This window comes from Antennarius striatus, chromosome 3 (assembly GCF_040054535.1).
Source record: "Antennarius striatus isolate MH-2024 chromosome 3, ASM4005453v1, whole genome shotgun sequence".
NCBI lineage: Eukaryota > Metazoa > Chordata > Actinopteri > Lophiiformes > Antennariidae > Antennarius > Antennarius striatus.
This window is the reverse complement of record NC_090778.1, coordinates 29,184,609-29,202,676: the sequence shown is the minus strand read 5'-3', so window position 1 is coordinate 29,202,676 and position 18,068 is coordinate 29,184,609. Positions and strand designations below refer to the sequence as shown.

General features: G+C 44.2%; 2 protein-coding genes across 2 annotated transcripts; both read right to left on the bottom strand.

The window, feature by feature from the left end:
- Positions 1 to 716: 716 nt before the first annotated feature.
- On the bottom strand, positions 717 to 13,054 carry LOC137592951 (cationic amino acid transporter 4-like). The gene is made up of 5 exons (XM_068311449.1): positions 12,915 to 13,054; positions 3,678 to 4,741; positions 2,379 to 3,070; positions 2,172 to 2,280; positions 717 to 1,714 (listed from the first exon to the last, which is right to left on the bottom strand). Exons 1-5 carry the CDS (start codon positions 13,052 to 13,054, stop codon positions 1,515 to 1,517), a joined length of 2,205 nt encoding a protein of 734 aa, XP_068167550.1. The 3' UTR covers positions 717 to 1,514.
- Positions 12,455 to 15,818, bottom strand: dgcr6 (DiGeorge syndrome critical region gene 6). Its single transcript, XM_068311454.1, has 6 exons — positions 15,649 to 15,818; positions 14,258 to 14,418; positions 14,088 to 14,188; positions 13,871 to 14,011; positions 13,314 to 13,428; positions 12,455 to 13,190 (listed from the first exon to the last, which is right to left on the bottom strand). The coding sequence occupies exons 1-5, from the start codon at positions 15,750 to 15,752 to the stop codon at positions 13,351 to 13,353; spliced, it is 585 nt and encodes a 194-aa protein (XP_068167555.1). The 5' UTR covers positions 15,753 to 15,818; the 3' UTR covers positions 12,455 to 13,190; positions 13,314 to 13,350.
- Positions 15,819 to 18,068: the final 2,250 nt, after the last annotated feature.

Below are 18,068 nucleotides of genomic sequence, written 5' to 3'. Positions count from 1 at the left end.
GGTGAACAGCTTCATGGAGGACGGGTCTGGTCATCATTCTCAATATGTGACTTGGCTGCTGATTTCTGAGCAGTGATGGAGTGTGAGCTCACACACAGGAAGCAGAAACATGTTGTCTTTGTTTTTCCGATTAAACTGAGATCATCTTTAAACATCAGTGCAGAATAAAATGTGCCTGACAGTTTTTACACAAATTGTGGAGGCAAATGTACAAGAAGGCACTTAAAACTGTCCTAAATTTTATTTTTCATTGCTTCATGTTTATGTACAAGAATTGTTTGCAAGATTTATTTGTGAAATTTTGAATTTATTAACACTATATAGGAAGTGAACTTACATCCCATGTTGCCTGTGTTTTGCTGTTTGTTTTATAGATGGAGACGTAAAAAATATTAGCTCAATCGGCTTTTCACTCAAAGCTCATTTTCTGTTTCTTGTTCAACAACTGGTATTTTTGGTGAAACCATGTTTTACTGCAAAATTAAACATGTTCTACTCATAAAATTAATCATAAACTTTAAACAAGATTGGCGGGCTGGATTACTAAGCATAATGGGCCCGCAGGCCGTACTTTGCCCATGCCTGCTGTAAAACAGCTGGCAGTGTGGGGATATTCGCACTATATTCCCCAAATAATTAGTGCACAGTAGAATTATTCATATTTTTAATTATTATAATAATCATAATTTAATAACCAAATGCAAACAGTAGACCAAACATTTTTGGTGCCCCCTATGAAGCCCTTAATAAACCAGCTTTATTGAAGTGATCGTGGAATTATATCAGAATAGCAGTAAACAGCTGTGTAACAGGTGTGTGTCAGGTGTGTGTGACAGGTGTGTGACAGTTGTGTCTGACAGGTGTGTTACAGGTGTGTTACAGGTGTGTGACAGGTGTCCAGTGATTTGTGCAGCATCCTGAATATTCCACCACAGCAAACAGACATCATTAACTGTGTGTTGCTGAAACGTTCTATGTTCTAATCCTCTTTACTGCGTCAGCAGCAACTATTACTGTTTTAAAGTGTATCATTCTGTAAAATATACCCCAGACAAAGTAAACCCAACGCTGATGTGAAAGACTTCCCAGAACTCGTTCTTTCCAGTCCTTCAGGTTGTTCTGCGTTCAGTCATTCCACCTTAGAATTTTGGAAACATAGCTAATCTCAAAAATCGTATTCTTTATCAGGCACATTAACAAGTTAGAGAACAGAATAACAGAAAGAACATGAAATGAAGAAAGTACTCCATGTTTTATATCATGAATAAATGAGCCCAAACGGGTTTGATATGTGTCTGTTGAGTTTAGCCCCACCCTTGGTAAAGAAAGGGAACCGAGAATGGAGACGCCATTAAAACGCTTCTCAGCAAGACCAGAGTGTGAGAATTCTACCTAAACCACATCAAAGGGATTGGGCGGGACTAGACTAGTCACATGTTAAAGAGAGTGAGATAGAGTCACCAGTCTATTAGTGGGGGGGCAGACCACATGAGGACTGCGTAGATGGAGTCCCATCATCTCTTTCCTCTCTGCTCCTCAGTGTCGGGGGAGACGTGGTTCTGATAGGACGAGTCCACTTGTCCATTGGACTGCACCGTCTCCACCAGGCTGCTGTTGGGTCCAACCCCGTTCCGGGCGGCCACGTCTGTGGGCTGCTGTCCCCTCAGGCCCTCCTTACTGTGCCAGACCCCATAGCCAAAGTACACAAAGAGACCTGCAGCGGGAACACAGGACAGGTGTGGGTTCTAGCCAGAGAAACGGGCGGGGAGCCGGTCTGATCAGGGCATCGTGTTGGCTGAGTCGGATAACATTGCTTAAATGGATTAGTGGTCCAGAAGCTTTAAGCTAAAGCAGATAATCGGGTTTCCCCAGTGATCCCTCATAAACTGCTAACAGGACGTGGTGTTTTCTGACCACCTTCAACATTGTCAAAGGGAAAGTTTCCTCATTTCATGAAGATGAAGATAATTTTTGTTTAACCTGCTGGTGATTCACAAAGGTTCCCCCTGCAGCAGAAGGTAGAGTCAATTCCAACATCTGACTGAAACAAAACTGAACTTGTTCCATGTGTGCATTGGGATTAATGTATTTAAGGGTCTAAAACAAGGTTAACACTGTTCAAAGCAATGTTGAACAACCAGGAGCTGTCAAATCTAGCTCTAGTATCTTACCTATCGTGAGCCACACAATAAACCGAACCCAGGTCAGTTTGCTGAGCTTCATAATTAGGAATACATTGAAGAGGATGCTGGCAGCCGGAATCAATGGAACCAAAGGTACCTGCAGAACAATTAGCCATCAGTGATACGCAAATCACTCGTAGGTTTCAGTTAAGATTTAGTGTTCAATCAATCAAGAAAAGCACATCAAGACCTCACCTGGAAGGTTTTGCTGTCAGATCGTTGCTCGTGGACCCAAATGAGCGCCAGACTGAGAACATAAGCTAAGCTAAATATCAGCAGCAGTAACGCGAAGCTCCAGACTGGCAGCTGATTGGTTCCAAATTCTAACACAACACAGAAGGAGACAGCACTCACAATCATAGTCGTCACGCAGAAGGCCACCACCTCACCTGCCCCAAAACCCCCCAGCAGCCTGCCCAGGTAGGGTTCAAAACAGGCCCTCAGCTGCCCCACCCCACGCCGTTCTCTGGTCTTCATGTCCACCAACTGGAGTTTGTCAGAGAAGGATTCGTACTGCTTCAGCTCTCCACTGTCCTCCATTATGGTCTGAGACTCTGTGGGGGCAGGTTCAGGGTCAGGATTAGGGTTGGGAGATGTGGAGGCAGCCCCGCTGGCTTTTTTAGGGTGATAGCGCAGCACAATAGTACTTGCTGCTACAAACGTGTACGACACAAGGGTACCAATGGATAAGAACTCAACCAAGGACTCCAGGTCAAAGATGAGAGAACATAAAGCCACAAGAACCCCAAAAGCCAAGATTGCATTGACGGGGACTTTTGTGCAAGGGTTGATTCGAGCAAACAAGGAGAAGAATAAACCATCCTCCGCCATGGCGTAGACAATCCGAGGGAGGGAGAAGACACTGCTGAGCAGCACAGTGTTCATACCTAGAGAAGAAAGAGTTGTTACCACAGTGTGTTATATAAGCCATACCACAGAGAAGAATGTAGTAGTTGGAAAAGGACAGTCTCACTGTATTTAAATGTTTTGGTACTCGGCCTAGATTTTAGACCTTACGTTCATCTATCAATATTTTCGAGTTGTTGGGGTAGTTGTCTCAACTTCTCTCTCCCCAGGCACTCTGAGCCCCTCATCGTGTCTTTATATGTAAATCTTGACACTCTGTGGAGGAAGCTCATTTCAGGAACTTGTACCCATGATCCTGTTCTTTCAGGCATCGTCCAAAGCTTGTGACCATTGGTCGGGATGGGAACACAGATTGCCCAATCAATCAAAAGCTTCACTTTGTGGCTTCGCTCCCATTTCACAGATCGATTTAGCATCCACATCACCACAGACACTGTCCTGATCTATCTACCAATCTCCCACTCAACTCTTTGGTCAAACTGTTCCAATGACTGAACATAGAAAAAAGGCACTTTCGAAGGTGTATTACCAGCAAAATGTTTAATTGCTGTTGAATGATAGAGTACCAAAACAATGTAAATAAATGTGATTCTGTAAGTTGGACAACATTTCAAAGCGGAGACTCACCACAAATGGAACCTATAGCCACAAGAATTCCAGCCCAGGTGTAACCACGGCGGAAGAAGGCATCTGCCAGCGCTGAGTTGGGGTCTAACGTATGCCAGGGAACAATTAGTGTGAGCACTGTGGAGACCAGGATGTACGCTGTTGCTGCCAGACCAAGGGCAATCGCTGTGGCGATGGGAACAGACTTCTTTGGGTTCTTTGTCTCCTCAGCTGAAGATGCAATAACATCAAATCCCACAAATGAAAAAAAGCACGTGGCAGAGCCTGACAGTATTCCAGATATCCCGAAAGGTGAAAAACCTCCTTCTTTCTGGCTCCAATTGACTGGATCCGCCAAAATAAAACCAAAAACTAGGATGAAAACAATGACGCACAAGTTAATAACAGAGAAAATATGATTGAGGTAAGAGGACACTTGAACTCCAAACGAAATAAAGAGTGTGACCACTATTACAATCCCCGCTGCAAGGATGTCAGGGTAATGGGCGAGGAAGGGTGTGTTCCACTGAATGATGTGCGTCTCTGTGAAGTTCTGGATTGTGTGGTTAAAAATGGAGTCCAGATAACTACTCCAGGCACGCGCCACAGCAGCACCGCCAAGTATGTTCTCCAGAATGACGTCCCAACCAATCAGAAAGGCCCAGATCTCTCCCATAGAGACATAGGTAAACATGTAGGCAGATCCAGTTCTAGGGATTCGTGCTCCAAACTCTGCATAACAAAAGGCAGCTAGAAGAGAAGCGATACCAGCTAAAAGGAAAGATATGACGACAGCAGGCCCAACAATGTCTTTAGCTACTGTTCCTGTCACGACATAAATCCCAGAGCCCACCATACCACCAACACCCAACAGGGTCAGGTCCAAGGTGGACAGGCAGCGCTTCAGCGATGTGGTCATCATGTCCTCATCCAGGGTCTTGAGTCGGTTCAGTTTCTGACAAAAGCGCACCACTGGGGTGCAGCCTCTTGGACAAGTTGCCATGGCTCCAGAGTCGGACAGGCCAGCTGGGCTAGATGGTGCTACAGCACTTACACTGGATCCATTAACCGTGGGTGAAGCTAACCTGAAAGACAATAGCATACATGATGGTAGCACAATATACGGTTTCATGATTAACCAATGTACCAAGTCCCACTGGAAGAAGTGCATTGTCAAGTTAGGAGAATGACTTGTGTCCTATCAAATGGTAGACATGTTCCCAGATGTTTCAGCACAAGTCATTTGTACCACCACCAACAAGACAATTGAGAGACAACACATGGCCAGTCCAGTTGACTTTATTCAACAAACATCTACCGTGACCTGGACTATGGAGAATCTTCAGGTATCTCTAGCTCATCCTCTCATTTCATCTTCATCCACTCACACAGAGTCGGGTCGCGGGGGCAGCACCTTCAACAGAGAACCCTAAACTTCCCTTTCCACGGCTCCATCAACCAGCTTTGCCTGGTGTCAAGTCAGTGTCAAGACATAATCCCTCCAGCTGGTCCTGGGTCTGCCCCGAGGTCTCCTCCCAGCTGGACGAACACCTCCCTAGGGAGGTACCCTGGTCTCATCCGCACCAGACGCCCAAACCACCTCAGCTGACTCCTTTCTACGTGAAGGATGAGTGGCTCTACTCTGAGCCTCTTGCGAATAGCAGTGTATCTCACCTGATCTCTAATGGAGACACCAGCTATCCGCCTGAGAAAGCCCATCTCCCCCGCTTGTATCCGCAATCTCATTCTTACGGTCGTAACCCTTCCCTCATGACCATAGGTGAGGGTAGGAACTTAGATTGAGCGGTAGATGTAGAGTTTTGCTGCTTGACTTAGCTCAGTCTTTGCAACAATGTGATAAAGGGAATGCAATACCGCTCCTGCTGCCCCAATTCTACGTCCAAGGTCACACTCCATTGTTCCCTCACTCGTGAACAGGACCCAAAGATACTGAAACTCCTTCACTTGGAGAAGGACTGTAGGCACACACCCTCTGGTCCCCCTTTTTAAAAAGAGGAACCACCTCCCCAGTCTGCCACTCTTTCGGCACTGTCCCAGACTTCCACACAATGTTAAAGAGGCGTGTCATCCATGACAGTCGCTCAACACCCAAAGCCTTCAGTGTTTCCGGTCGAATCTCATCAACACCCGGGGTGTTTGCCACCGTGAAGTTGTTTAACGACCTTGGTGACTTCGCCCAGAGAGATCTGTTTCCAGCTCTGCCTCTGAAACAGAGGACAGGTCAGTTGGGGTAGTTGGATTTAGGAGTTCCTCAAAATGTTCCTTCCACTGACCGACAACCTCCTCAGTTGAGAAGGTTGTAGGTAAACCTCCTGAAGTGTCAGACAGTCTTCCAACACAACTTTGGTGCCATCGCAAAGTCCTTCTCCATTGCCTCTCGGAACTACTCCCACACCCTCTGTTTTGCCTCCATCACAGTCAAGGCTGCAGTCCTTCTGGCTCATCGGTACCCTGCAACTGCCTCAGGAGTCCCCAGGAACAACATGCCCCTGAAGGCTTCCTTCGTCAGTCGGATGGCTTCCCTGACCACCGAAGTGCATCATGGTGTTTGAGGGTTACCGCCCCTTGAGGCAGCCAAGACCTTGAAGCCACCACTCTCAGGTGTGATCTCAAGCAATGGAAGCTTTGGACTTCGACTATTCAGGTTCAACGTCCTTAGCATCTACAGGTATGCGAGAGAAGCTCCTTCGGAGGAGAGAGTTGAAGGCCTCTTAGATAGAGTCTAACAGCTCCGTAAGTGAGAGACATCGATAAATGTGAAGACCGGAGCTAACCCAGCTAGTGGCCGCAACTTCCGGGTCGACGCCGGCCAAAACTGTACACAAGGAAACGTTCATTTTCTTGTGTGTTTGCATTATATGTCAATGGACATTAAACAGAAAAGTATTTTTTGTGGTGACAGCTGTTTATTTAATTCCACGATGCTCTCAGGAGCTCTTGTTCACGTGTTTCCTTCTGGCAAATGCACCGTAACGGGTTGGGTGCTTGAGTGGGTGGGAGTTCGGCCGTTAGCCGTTTTGGCTTTGTCAAACATAGCGGTATTCTTTATTTGTGACCGACCACACGTTGTCGTGAGGGGAACTCCAATGCTTTATTCACCAGGACCAAACTCACGAAGCCGGCGTCTACCCGGATGGCCGGACCGTAACGCCGAAGCGGCCTTCATCTTCTCGTCCGTCCATCCCACACACACAGAGCCATTAAGGCTTCGTTGGACACAGCGGTTTGTTTTCTTGTGACGGCGAAGAAAATAAAGAAAACAAACCAAGTCTGATATTATTGTTTTATCGTGGAATTTCCACAGGTTCCCTCTAGTATACATATATACATTAATATACAAATTTAATATTGTGTATATATTCCAATCCAATCCAACTTTATTTGTTAAGCACTTTACAACAACCAAAGTCGACCAAAGTACTAATATAATATATATATATGTACGTATATATGTCTGTGTGTGTGTGGACCAAAAATGTCAGTGTGTGAACTGGTGTGGTGGAAAGTTTTTAATACAATAAAATAATACAATAATATAATAAAATAATATAATATCATTTCATAGAACCAAAGATCTGGAGTGTTGTGTGTGTCATATTATTCAGCTCTTGTGAAGGTGGCCCCAGGATGTCTCCAGGTCATGAAGACGCTCCATGAAGATAATTCCTGTTAGACCATATTTGGAAATGCTTGCATGACTGTGGGTCTCCTTGAAGAAGTTAGACGCTGACAGAAGCAGCTAGCCAGATCATTTCAGACACTGTACCTGAAGTTAGAATGTATGTTTCTGCACAGGGTCATCCAGAGAATGTCTGCAGCAGATCCTCACAGGAGTCACGTGACTGATTATGTTATGTCATCAAATAGTTTTGTGAAACTGTCGACTTGATATTTCTGGTAACGTCTGGAGGTCATGACGTACCAACTGAGAGCCCATAAAGAACTGGTTGAAAGCAGATGGGCCCAGGTTAATACCTCCCCCTAGTCACACCTTTAGGGTATAAAAACAGATGTGATCCATTTTCTAGTTGGTACTCGAAGTTTTTTTTTCCTGTACCCAGAATATTCTGTAACAACACACCGGAGGACTTCTTCATCGTCCCCAGAGCTCTCATCATGCTTAGATAAGTATTTGTTGAACCTGTCTGTCTGTCAATATCATCGATGATGTTATTGGACTCAGACTCAACCTATTGATGATATTATTGTACTGCTACTCAACCTATACATGATTTGAATTGACAAATAAATATCTTGTATTTTACACTGTCTCCTGTCCTTAAGAAAAACGAAACCCCACCACAAAGTGGCGTCACGAACAGGATCATAAAAATTATCCCACCCCAGTCCGGACAACTATTTACAGAGATCTCAGTGTGAAGTACGGCCGTACTCCACATGGGAATCCAGCTCAAGGCTCTACGCAACGACCGGAGATGAATCGATCATTGACGCTCTCCATGTGTTCATCACCCCGTCACCTATGGAAACCGGCCTGAACGGCGTCAAAACTCTTCATCAATCATCAGCTTGACAAGACGTTATGACCTCATAGGTGCAGTTCCACACGATTCCACCAACCCTGAAGTTAGACAATCGTGCATCACCCGATCTGAACTTCCGTCCTCCACAGCAAACAAGTCTCTAATTTTATCGTGGCTTTCGAAGCTTTGTTTGTTCTTGAACGATTCAAACAAAGGCCACCCGTGTGCTTTTACCGCTGTGCCCCACCAGGACGGAAAACGTCGTACATTAAAAGTCAAACAAATAATTTATGTGTGCAAATAGACTGTCAGCCAATCACCAAAGACCCATAATTTACTGATTCAATATTAGATCTGACATCTTCACAAAACTTTCTCGCCGAATAGACTGTCTTTTAAAACCTCAACCTTCACCTTTTTGTTTCTGTTTTCTAAAGTTTATTGAAAGTCACCCATTTAATAAGAGAAAAGAGTAGACAAATATTTTCATGCAAAGCAAACAGATATTAAGCAGACAAACAACATATATTCAGACAAATACTCAACCCACGATGACCCACACAGGTACTTTTGGGGAGACTAACTAAACAAATGTATTTTAATACAATAAAATAATACAATAATATAATAAATTAATATCATATAAGTGAACCAAAGATCTGGATTGTTGTGTGTGTCAAATCATCCAGCACTTGTAAAGGTGGCCCCAGAATGTCTCGAGGTCATGAAGACGCTGCATGAAAATACTTCCTGTTAGACCATATTTGGAAATGCTTGCATGACTGTCGGTATCCTTGGAAGAAGTTAGACACTGACAGAAGCAGCAAACCAAGATCCTCAGCCATAATAAAGTGTGCTGCACATCAGAAAAATGATTCATGGGTTGCCAAAGGAAATGCAGCCGCAGTTGGAGCAGCTAAAAGTGCAGCTTCAGTGAACAATAAAGCTGTAATGGTAACTCATGCTGTGGACCTTGAGGAACAAATAACTTGTAAAGATTTGATATTGTTACAGGAAGAGGCTCCAGAAGCAGAATGCCATTCATGGCTCCAGAGAGGAGCTTCTAAGGATGCTGGAGGATTGTGGAGAAACCATGAGGGGCTATTTGTTGCACCTGGTGGACTCCTACCTTTACTGATCAATGAGGCTCATGGGATAGGCCATGAGTCTAGAGGCGATGATGAGAAAAATTTTAGAATGGAATTTTTGGGCTCCTAAACTACATCAACATGTTGATGAAGTGATTGGTCGATGTGAAACATGCTTAAAAAGTAACATTCGAAAAGGAGAAACATCTCCTGCTGGACATATTCCAGCACCTGAAGGACCTTTTCTACACCTGGTCATGGACTATGTTGATATGGTGAGACCAGTGCAAGGGAAGAGGTATCTGTTGGTGGTGATTGATAGATTCAGCAGGTGGGTTGAAGCGACACCGTCCAAAAACAAAAATGCAGAAACTGTTGTAAAGTTTCTGTGCCGTGAAATCGTTCCGAGGTTCAGGATTCCACTAAGAATAAGTTCAGACAATGGAAAGGAGTTTGTGGATAAACCCGTGAGATGCATGTTGCAGAAGTTAGGAATCAAGCAGAGATTTGGATGTGTGTACAATCCTCAGAGTCAAGGTATTGTGCAGAGAGTGAATGGGATTTTGAAAAACAAACTTTTGAAAATTTGCATGTTCCCCGGGTTAAATTGGGTAGATGCACTGCCACTTGCGCTCATGGCATATAGATCAAGTGCTCATAGAGACCTGAAAATAACACCACATGAGTCTTTAACCGGCAGGTCAATGCCTTCTCCAATTTACAAAACAGCTAAGGGACCTTCTCTTGATATTTTGACAAATGACATGCAGTCGTATGTCAGACAAATGACTAATATCCACAGAAGCATCTCTGCTCTGTTATCTCATTACAGGCAAAAGCTGACCGTGAGGAGACTCCACCTTCAGTGACACCAGGAGACTTGGTGTACATAAAGGTGTTCAGACGGAAGTGGAACATCCCCCGACGGGAGGGTCCGTACGAGGTGGTGAGGGCCACTTCCACTGCAGTGCAGGTCAAAGGATCCCCTACGTGGTGTCGTTTAAAGCATTGCTTAAAAGCACCCATTGACATTCTCAGTGACAAGATGAAGGCCAGGAGAAGGATTCCCTGGAAGGGGGGAATGCTCCTTCTCCTCCTGGCTATGATGGGGATGGTTATACAGCACAGTTTCCAGTTATTCAATTCCCCAAAGAGAAGTGAGACCAATAATGATGTTAATAATCCACAGAGCAGAACTAGAAGGGAGATAAGGAGTGGTCCTGGACGTCACTGAACTCTTCCACAGGCTGGATGATTTGACACACACAACAATCCAGATCTTTGGTTCTATGAAATGATATTATTTTATTATATTATTGTATTATTTTATTGTATTAAAAACTTTCCACCACACTGGCAGTAGAGGTGTATACATGTGATGAACTAGAGTGGAAAACTAATTTCCCTTACGGGGCGAAGAAACAATTTGGTTAGTCTACTCAAAAAGCACCTTCTAAACTGTCATTATACTTTTTTATTCACCATTTCATTAAAATATTCCACTGTTTGTTGACAGAAATCTTTTTAAACACATTTCAAAAGTTTGTACACATAAGTTAATGTGTTTCTACAGAACATTTCACCTTTACCACACTGGGAAAACCAGCCACAGAGTGGAGTCGGTGTTTGCTCTGGTCCTCTGAATGATTTCCTTGGAAGCGTTTGTCAAACTCTCAGACAATCAGTCTGCCAATCTGCAGTGAGTGGTGTGAACAATCAAGTTTCTCAAAGCTCTGAAAACAAGTTCTGGAGGTTTGTCAAATCAATTAAAAATGCCAAGTGTAACAGACACTGACCGTCCTTCACCTGCTTGTATTCTGCAGGTTCAGCTACACGAGAAAACAGCTTATTCTCCAGATAGAAGTCTCTAAATCTTTACAGGAGTTTCCATCACTAGTCAATACATCAGTATAGCAGCGACTCAGTGGTTGAAGTCAATCGTCTTCAGACATTCAGGAATAGCCTTCTTTAAAGCGGTCTGGCACCAGTAGGACTGGTGATTTTCGTTGCCACATCCGTTCATGTTGAACATTATAGCGCATAACGCTTGTGGATGGATTAGGCAGTGGTAATTCAGGAAGTCTGGGAAAGCATCGTCCTCCATTCCAGTGGCCAACCACTGCTGGTGCTCCAGTCATGGTGATGGTGATGTTCCTTCATGGGCAGTGCTGTGAGTAGCTCTTCTTTTGCAGTGATATCAGTGAACAACATATGAACAAAACCCTCCCATCTGGGTTGAGTCTCTCACTGAGTCCATAGATCCGTCCAAAAGCCGAGAGAAACAATCTGAGATGGTAGACTGGCAGATGAGGAAAATGCACTTCTGGTCCAGCTCCCCCCACTTAATTTATACCTTAATTTTATGACAAAAGCTTGGGCTAACATTTGTTGTTACCTCGTTAGCTGTTAACACTAACACCTGTTAGTGTCGCTGGCTTAGTGCCACTAGTGATCTATTTGAATGACCCAAGTTCATGACAAAGTCAGATGTCACCTGACTGGATGCCCTGTAGTTAAATCAAGTGACAGGATGGACGATAAGCTTCATGTCATGTGACCTACCTGAACTACTGTCCATTGAACAACTTGTCCTCAGGTCCTCCTCTTCATCACTACTTACTTTCCTCTCCATCACCCACCCAGCGTGTACCACAGGAAGGTCGGACTCACCATCAGCCAACACCCGGAGGCATCAGAGCCGTTCAGTTCTGCCTCTGCCGTGGTCAAACCCCCCGTCCACAAGGAAGCAGCTGTGACCCGCAGGCAGAAGATGTCCAGACTGAAGACGCTCAGAGGGATGGTTAGACTCAACTGCGTGGGAGACCCGTGTGATCCTGATGGACATTGACTGCCTCCGACCGCCCAGTGGACGACACACACCTCTGTGTGGACAACCCGGCCCCCCCAGGACAGGTGGGTCTGATGTAAAGGCTCCAGCAGGTAAGGAGGGCATCCAGAGGTCCTTCCTTCCTGTTGCTGCCCCAGTCCAGTAAGAACCTCCCAGTCCAGTCAGAACCATCCAAAACCAGTCAGAACCGCCCCAGTCCAATCAGGACTGTCCCCAGTCTAGTCAGGACCGCCCCCAGCAACTTCGTAACGTGTTTATCTGGGGTTTTCTCTACGCTGCTCTAAGTCACTGTGAACGTCAAGATTTATCGTGTCCACATCTTTATTTTATAGTAAAATAATTTATTAACAGAAACAAGAGACAGAATCGTTGAACCCTGAAATGTAACGCGTCACACAGCAACGGCAACAGGAAGCCTACATTATAATTACACAACTGTTTATTCCCTCCAGAAATACAACCATTCATAATAACCTGTCAGCTCACCAGACGTGTTCCCGTTACTCTAAACAAACATGTGTTCCACCCACATACATGTAAACAGTTACTGTATAGACAAGCGTGTTCCACCCATGAACATGTAAACCTGAGCGGCCATGCAGCAAATCTGCTCTCAGCTGAATGATTATTGTTTTAATGCCAAATTGATCACTTAGAAAAACAACCCAGAATGAGACTTGCTTTTGGGCATTAATCTTTAATCCTCTCCACTGACACTTGAGGGATGCATATCAACGCTCTTCTATTTTTACATACTGTACACTCTAACATTAATAATAATTATAAGTATAGTATAAATAAATGAGACGTTCTTTACCGTGCTCGTTCGGGCTCGGTCATGTGTGTAGTAGCCCCGCTGTGGAGACGTCTGCTGATGGAGCAGAAGGAGGAATAAAACCAACACACCTTGTGCTCCGCCCAGATGGCGTCCCAGTGAGCCCCGCCCATGATACTCATCCACCAGCCATATTTACACTCATTACAGTCATTACCAAGTCAACCTGATGCAGCGAGACACAGGTCATGTTTATTTGTCCTGGAAAAATTCCCAAAGCTCCTTGGAAAAAACAGCCTGACAGGATTCTCCTAAAACCTGCAGGAGGAGGAAACCTTTGGTAACTCGAAGCTGAAACATTAGAAACAGCCTCCAGCTCCTGTGGAGTCACTCCGGTCCCCAGAGACGCCCAGATCACCATGACTCATCACCGTGACTCACCAGCGCTGAAACGGGATGAATCACCACCACATTTTCTTCAGAACTTTCCAGCTGGTGTTTCCTTCTGTTGAAGCTTGAGGATCAACTCAAGCAGGTTCATCTGCATGGTCAGCTCCTGAAACGACAGTTCAAGACGGATCTGAAACATAGCGCCACCAGGTGGACATCTGCCTGCAGGATCAGAGCCACAGCGGACATCTATCAGCAACATCAGAACCACAGCGCCACCAGGTGGACGTCTGTCTGCAGGATCAGAACCACAGCACCACCCAGTGGACATCTGTCTACAGCGCAGCAATGGATATGACAGACCCCAGTGCTGCTGCTTGTTGGGATTTTAAAATTAACCTTTAAAAAAATACTTTAACAAACCCTTTTTGCTCTTTAAAGGTGGTTGAACAGCGACATGGAGGACGGGTGGGTTAAATATTTTCAACAGGTGACCATTGAGCAGTGTCCAAAGAAAACAATTTAAGTGTGAGTCAGTAGGGAACAAAATATGAGTCCACAGAACTTTAAATGTGCTGAACGTACGAGGAGTCAGCAGCTGCTGCTACCTGAGGATTGGTGGTGATGTAAAACCCGGGGACTCCCGCCTTCTCCAGCGTGTTCTGCTGATCAACCACCTTCTGATCCATTTCTGCCACAATCTTCTTGTCCATCATCTTCTGCTCGTCTCGAATGCGGACGTCCAGCGCCTGATGACCAATCACACAGCAGTTAGGAACCCAAAGGATCATGGGAGAAGAGCGGCGTCTGGCTTCACTGCTGCACCTCGAGTTCCGTCTGCTGGTTCGCCTTGAGGAGGACAAGGTTGTGCGACTTGCACGACTGCAGAGCGTCTTTGTGTTTCCGTGCCAGATCCTGTTTGAGTGCTGCCGACACAGGAACATGTATCACACGCGTGTCACACACGCACTAACGTGTGTGTCACACACACTGACCCTGGTGCTCGCAGTGCAACTTCTGCCGCTGGTTGTACAGGTTCTTCTCCGTCAGGTGCTGGATGTCCAGGAGGCCCTGAACGATCTCGTACACCGTCCCGTCGATGAGGGCCAGGGCCAGGTCGCTCAGCGTGTTGTAGGACAGCCGCTGCTGGAAGGTGCTGGAACAGCAGAGACACGCGTCACATCCGGGCCGGTGCAGACGGCACGATCGATGGACAGATCGATATACGTTATTGATCCCACAGTTGCAGCAGCATTCAAGACATACAGTACAAACAAGATGAGAAGAAGGATAAAAACTACGAAGAATAAAGTTTGGGGATAGAATAAAGAGTAATAGATATGCATTAAATAGGAAGAAGGTATACTCTAGTCCACATGAGTCAAACTCAAGGCCCGGGGGCCAAATGTGGCCCGAAGAGCATTACAGGTCAGTGTGTCTAAAATTAAATACAGTCAACCCTCGGTTTTTGAACATAATCCGTTCCAGAAGGCTGTTCGAAAAGAGAGTTGTTCGAAATCCGAAACTATTTTTCCCATTATAATTAATGTAAATAATTTTAATCCGTTCCAAGTCTAAAAAGTTTTTTTTTACTATTTTACACCATAAACTGTACTGTACACTGTTTACCATGAACAGAAAGGGGAGAAACAGACGCTGTGTTTTATTTTAATAAAAGATATCCTGTCGAACTTTGAACAAGAATGCGTTACGGAGGAAGCATCCTGGGCAGTTCGCTCGGCTCCTGAGTGAGTCGCGTTCAGGTACGTTCAGGTACACTCCTGAGTGAGTTGCGTTCAGGTACGCTCAGGTACGTTCAGGTACGTTCAGGTACGCTCCTGAGTGAGTCGCGTTCAGTTATGCTCGGCTTCTTTCGGTTTGGTCGAGAGACGAATTTTGGTCGAATTCAGAGACGTAAAATTCTCGGATTTTCTGGTTGAAAACCGATTTGGTCGAGAACAGAAGCGTTGGGAAACCGAGGTCAGACTGTAGGTCAAAGTGTGCTTTGACCAAAACTACATTTCCCACAATGCAGCAGATCAGCCCATTTTAACTCTAAACGTAGTGAACAAAGTTAACGTCCTAACTTGTGTCTGATGTTATTTTTCTTTATTGATTGATAGTTTGATCCTTGATTGATGGAGTTCTGTGGGTTTAATAACCTGACAAATGAAAAGGATTTATGTTAGAACAGAGAAACAAACAAACATGTTTTTTCTGTCTAACTGTAATGTTTGGAACTAGAATCTAATGAAGTCAGAATTACAGACTGGTGGGACTCTGACGTTTGAATTGTTGTCCAGCGTGACTTCCTGTATCTGTTCCCTGTTATTATTATGATTGTGTTTATAATTATTATTTCTGTTGTTGTTGTTGTTGTTGTTACCTCGGTAAGTCCTTGACTAAAGTCTGCAGCTCGGACAACAGGAAGTAGTGTCGCTCCTGCTGTTTGGTAGCATCATCGCTAACGGCGGCTGGATAAACTTCCATGTTAGCATTCAGCTAACCGGTTAGCCGCAGGGAGTTAGCTTCACAAGCTAACAAGACGAACGTGTGACGTACCGGAAACCTGCGCCTCACGTACCGGAAGAACTTCCTTCAGGAGACACACGAACAGTTTGTTTGTCAACAAGTCCTGAGCGGCTTGTGTTCAGCTTCCGGGTAGCTAGATGGTTGAAGGACCCCACGGTGGTGGCTGACATGATGCCTGTCTTTAAAGACGCGAAGTCGGTGCTCGAACTCGTCGCCAAGTGGCGCATTAACCCCAGAAAGAGGAGCTGCTGGCTGGGGGAGGGGGCACCGACCAGACCTGGCTGTACGGTTACCGGGGTTACCGGGGTTACCGGGGTTACCGGGAGTCCCACGCTGTCTCTGAGACGGGCGAGAAGTCCGTGTCGGCGTGACGTAGTTTTGTTTTGTTTTTCTGAAGCCGCTCATTCCGGTAGATGTAACCGGTCTGTAGGATGAACGGATGAAAACAGAGAAAATATAAGGAATAAACAGAAACCGATGGGAAACTGACTTGAACCGGATGACGTGTCAGTCACCAGCAAGTCGGACATTTGGGGGGTCAAACTCACCGAGGGCCACATCACCCCGGCTGTCCTCAAAGGGCCAGATGGAACTAATAAATGTAACTAAATGTAACTCAGTGTAATGTAACTAAATGTAACTACTCCTTCATGTAACTAATAAATGTAACTAAATGTAACTCAGTGTAATGTAACTAAATGTAACTACTCCTTAATGTAACTAATAAATGTAACTAAATGTAACTCAGTGTAATGTAACTAAATGTAACTACTCCTTAATGTAACTAATAAATGTAACTAAATGTAACTCAGTGTAATGTAACTAAATGTAACTACTCCTTCATGTAACTAATAAATGTAACTAAATGTAACTCAGTGTAATGTAACTAAATGTAACTACTCCTTAATGTAACTAATAAATGTAACTAAATGTAACTCAGTGTAATGTAACTAAATGTAACTACTCCTTAATGTAACTAATAAATGTAACTAAATGTAACTCAGTGTAATGTAACTAAATGTAACTACTCCTTAATGTAACTAATAAATGTAACTAAATGTAACTCAGTGTAATGTAACTAAATGTAACTACTCCTTAATGTAACTAATAAATGTAACTAAATGTAACTCAGTGTAATGTAACTAAATGTAACTACTCCTTAATGTAACTAATAAATGTAACTAAATGTAACTCAGTGTAATGTAACTAAATGTAACTACTCCTTAATGTAACTAATAAATGTAACTAAATGTAACTCAGTGTAATGTAACTAAATGTAACTACTCCTTAATGTAACTAATAAATGTAACTAAATGTAACTCAGTGTAATGTAACTAAATGTAACTACTCCTTAATGTTAAATAACTGAATTTCTGACTGATTCTAGTTCCAAACATTACAGTTAGACAGAAAAAACATGTTTGTTTGTTTCTCTGTTCTAACATAAATCCTTTTCATTTGTCAGGTTATTAAACCCACAGAACTCCATCAATCAAGGATCAAACTATCAATCAATAAAGAAAAATAACATCAGACACAAGTTAGGATGTTAACTTTGTTCACAACGTTTAGTCAGAGTTAAAATGAGATTAACTACTGCATTGTGGGATATGTAGTTTTACCCAAAGCACACGTTTGACCCATTTATTTTTAGACACTCTGACCCTTTATGCTATCGCGGGCCACATTAAATAATGTGGAGGGCCACGTTTGGCCCCCGGGCCTTGAGTTTGACACGTATTCAACACAAACCCAATCCAGTTCTAACAGGTGAGTGACAGGTGTGTGTGACAGCTGTATTGTGTGTGTGTGTGACAGCTGTATCGTGTGTGTGTGTGTGTGTGTGTGTGTGTGTGTGTGTGTGACAGCTGTATTGTGTGTGTGTGTGACAGCTGTATCGTGTGTGTGTGTGTGTGTGTGTGTGTGTGACAGCTGTATTGTGTGTGTGTGACAGCTGTGTCATGATTTGTGCAGCAGCACTTCTTGTTCTGTGTGATGATATTCCAAACAGACGATATTCAGTCAGGATTTTTGTAAATGTTGCTTCAAAACATTTATTTTCTTTTGATAACACAGACTTTTCTATTTTATACAGAGAACAACAGAAGTATGTGACGTCACCAGTCAGGTGTGAGTTCAGAGTACAATAAATAAAATAAAAGAGTGGCATCATTTACTAAAGGAGAGAAACACGGAGCTGAAGGAAAACAGAACAGGAGAATCACCAGAGAGCTTTAAATGTGCAAAACCGTCAGGACTCTCTGGAACCCGACA

Bases quoted from the DNA above. Each gene is read 5' to 3' on its own strand.
- LOC137592951 (XM_068311449.1), bottom strand. From the start codon at position 13,054: ATGAGTATCATGGGCGGGGCTCACTGGGACGCCATCTGGGCGGAGCAC. The intron at 4,742-12,914 runs GTAAAGAACGTC...ATTGTCTTTCAG, and splicing joins ACCGAGCCCGAACGAGCACG to GTTAGCTTCACCCACGGTTA. The intron at 1,715-2,171 runs GTAAGATACTAG...TTCCCGCTGCAG, and splicing joins TATTGTGTGGCTCACGATAG to GTCTCTTTGTGTACTTTGGC.
- dgcr6 (XM_068311454.1), bottom strand. From the start codon at position 15,752: ATGGAAGTTTATCCAGCCGCCGTTAGCGATGATGCTACCAAACAGCAG. The intron at 14,012-14,087 runs GTGCAGCAGTGA...ATTGGTCATCAG, and splicing joins ACCAGCAGACGGAACTCGAG to GCGCTGGACGTCCGCATTCG. The intron at 13,429-13,870 runs GTAGCAGCAGCT...CTGTCGTTTCAG, and splicing joins ACATCACCACCAATCCTCAG to GAGCTGACCATGCAGATGAA.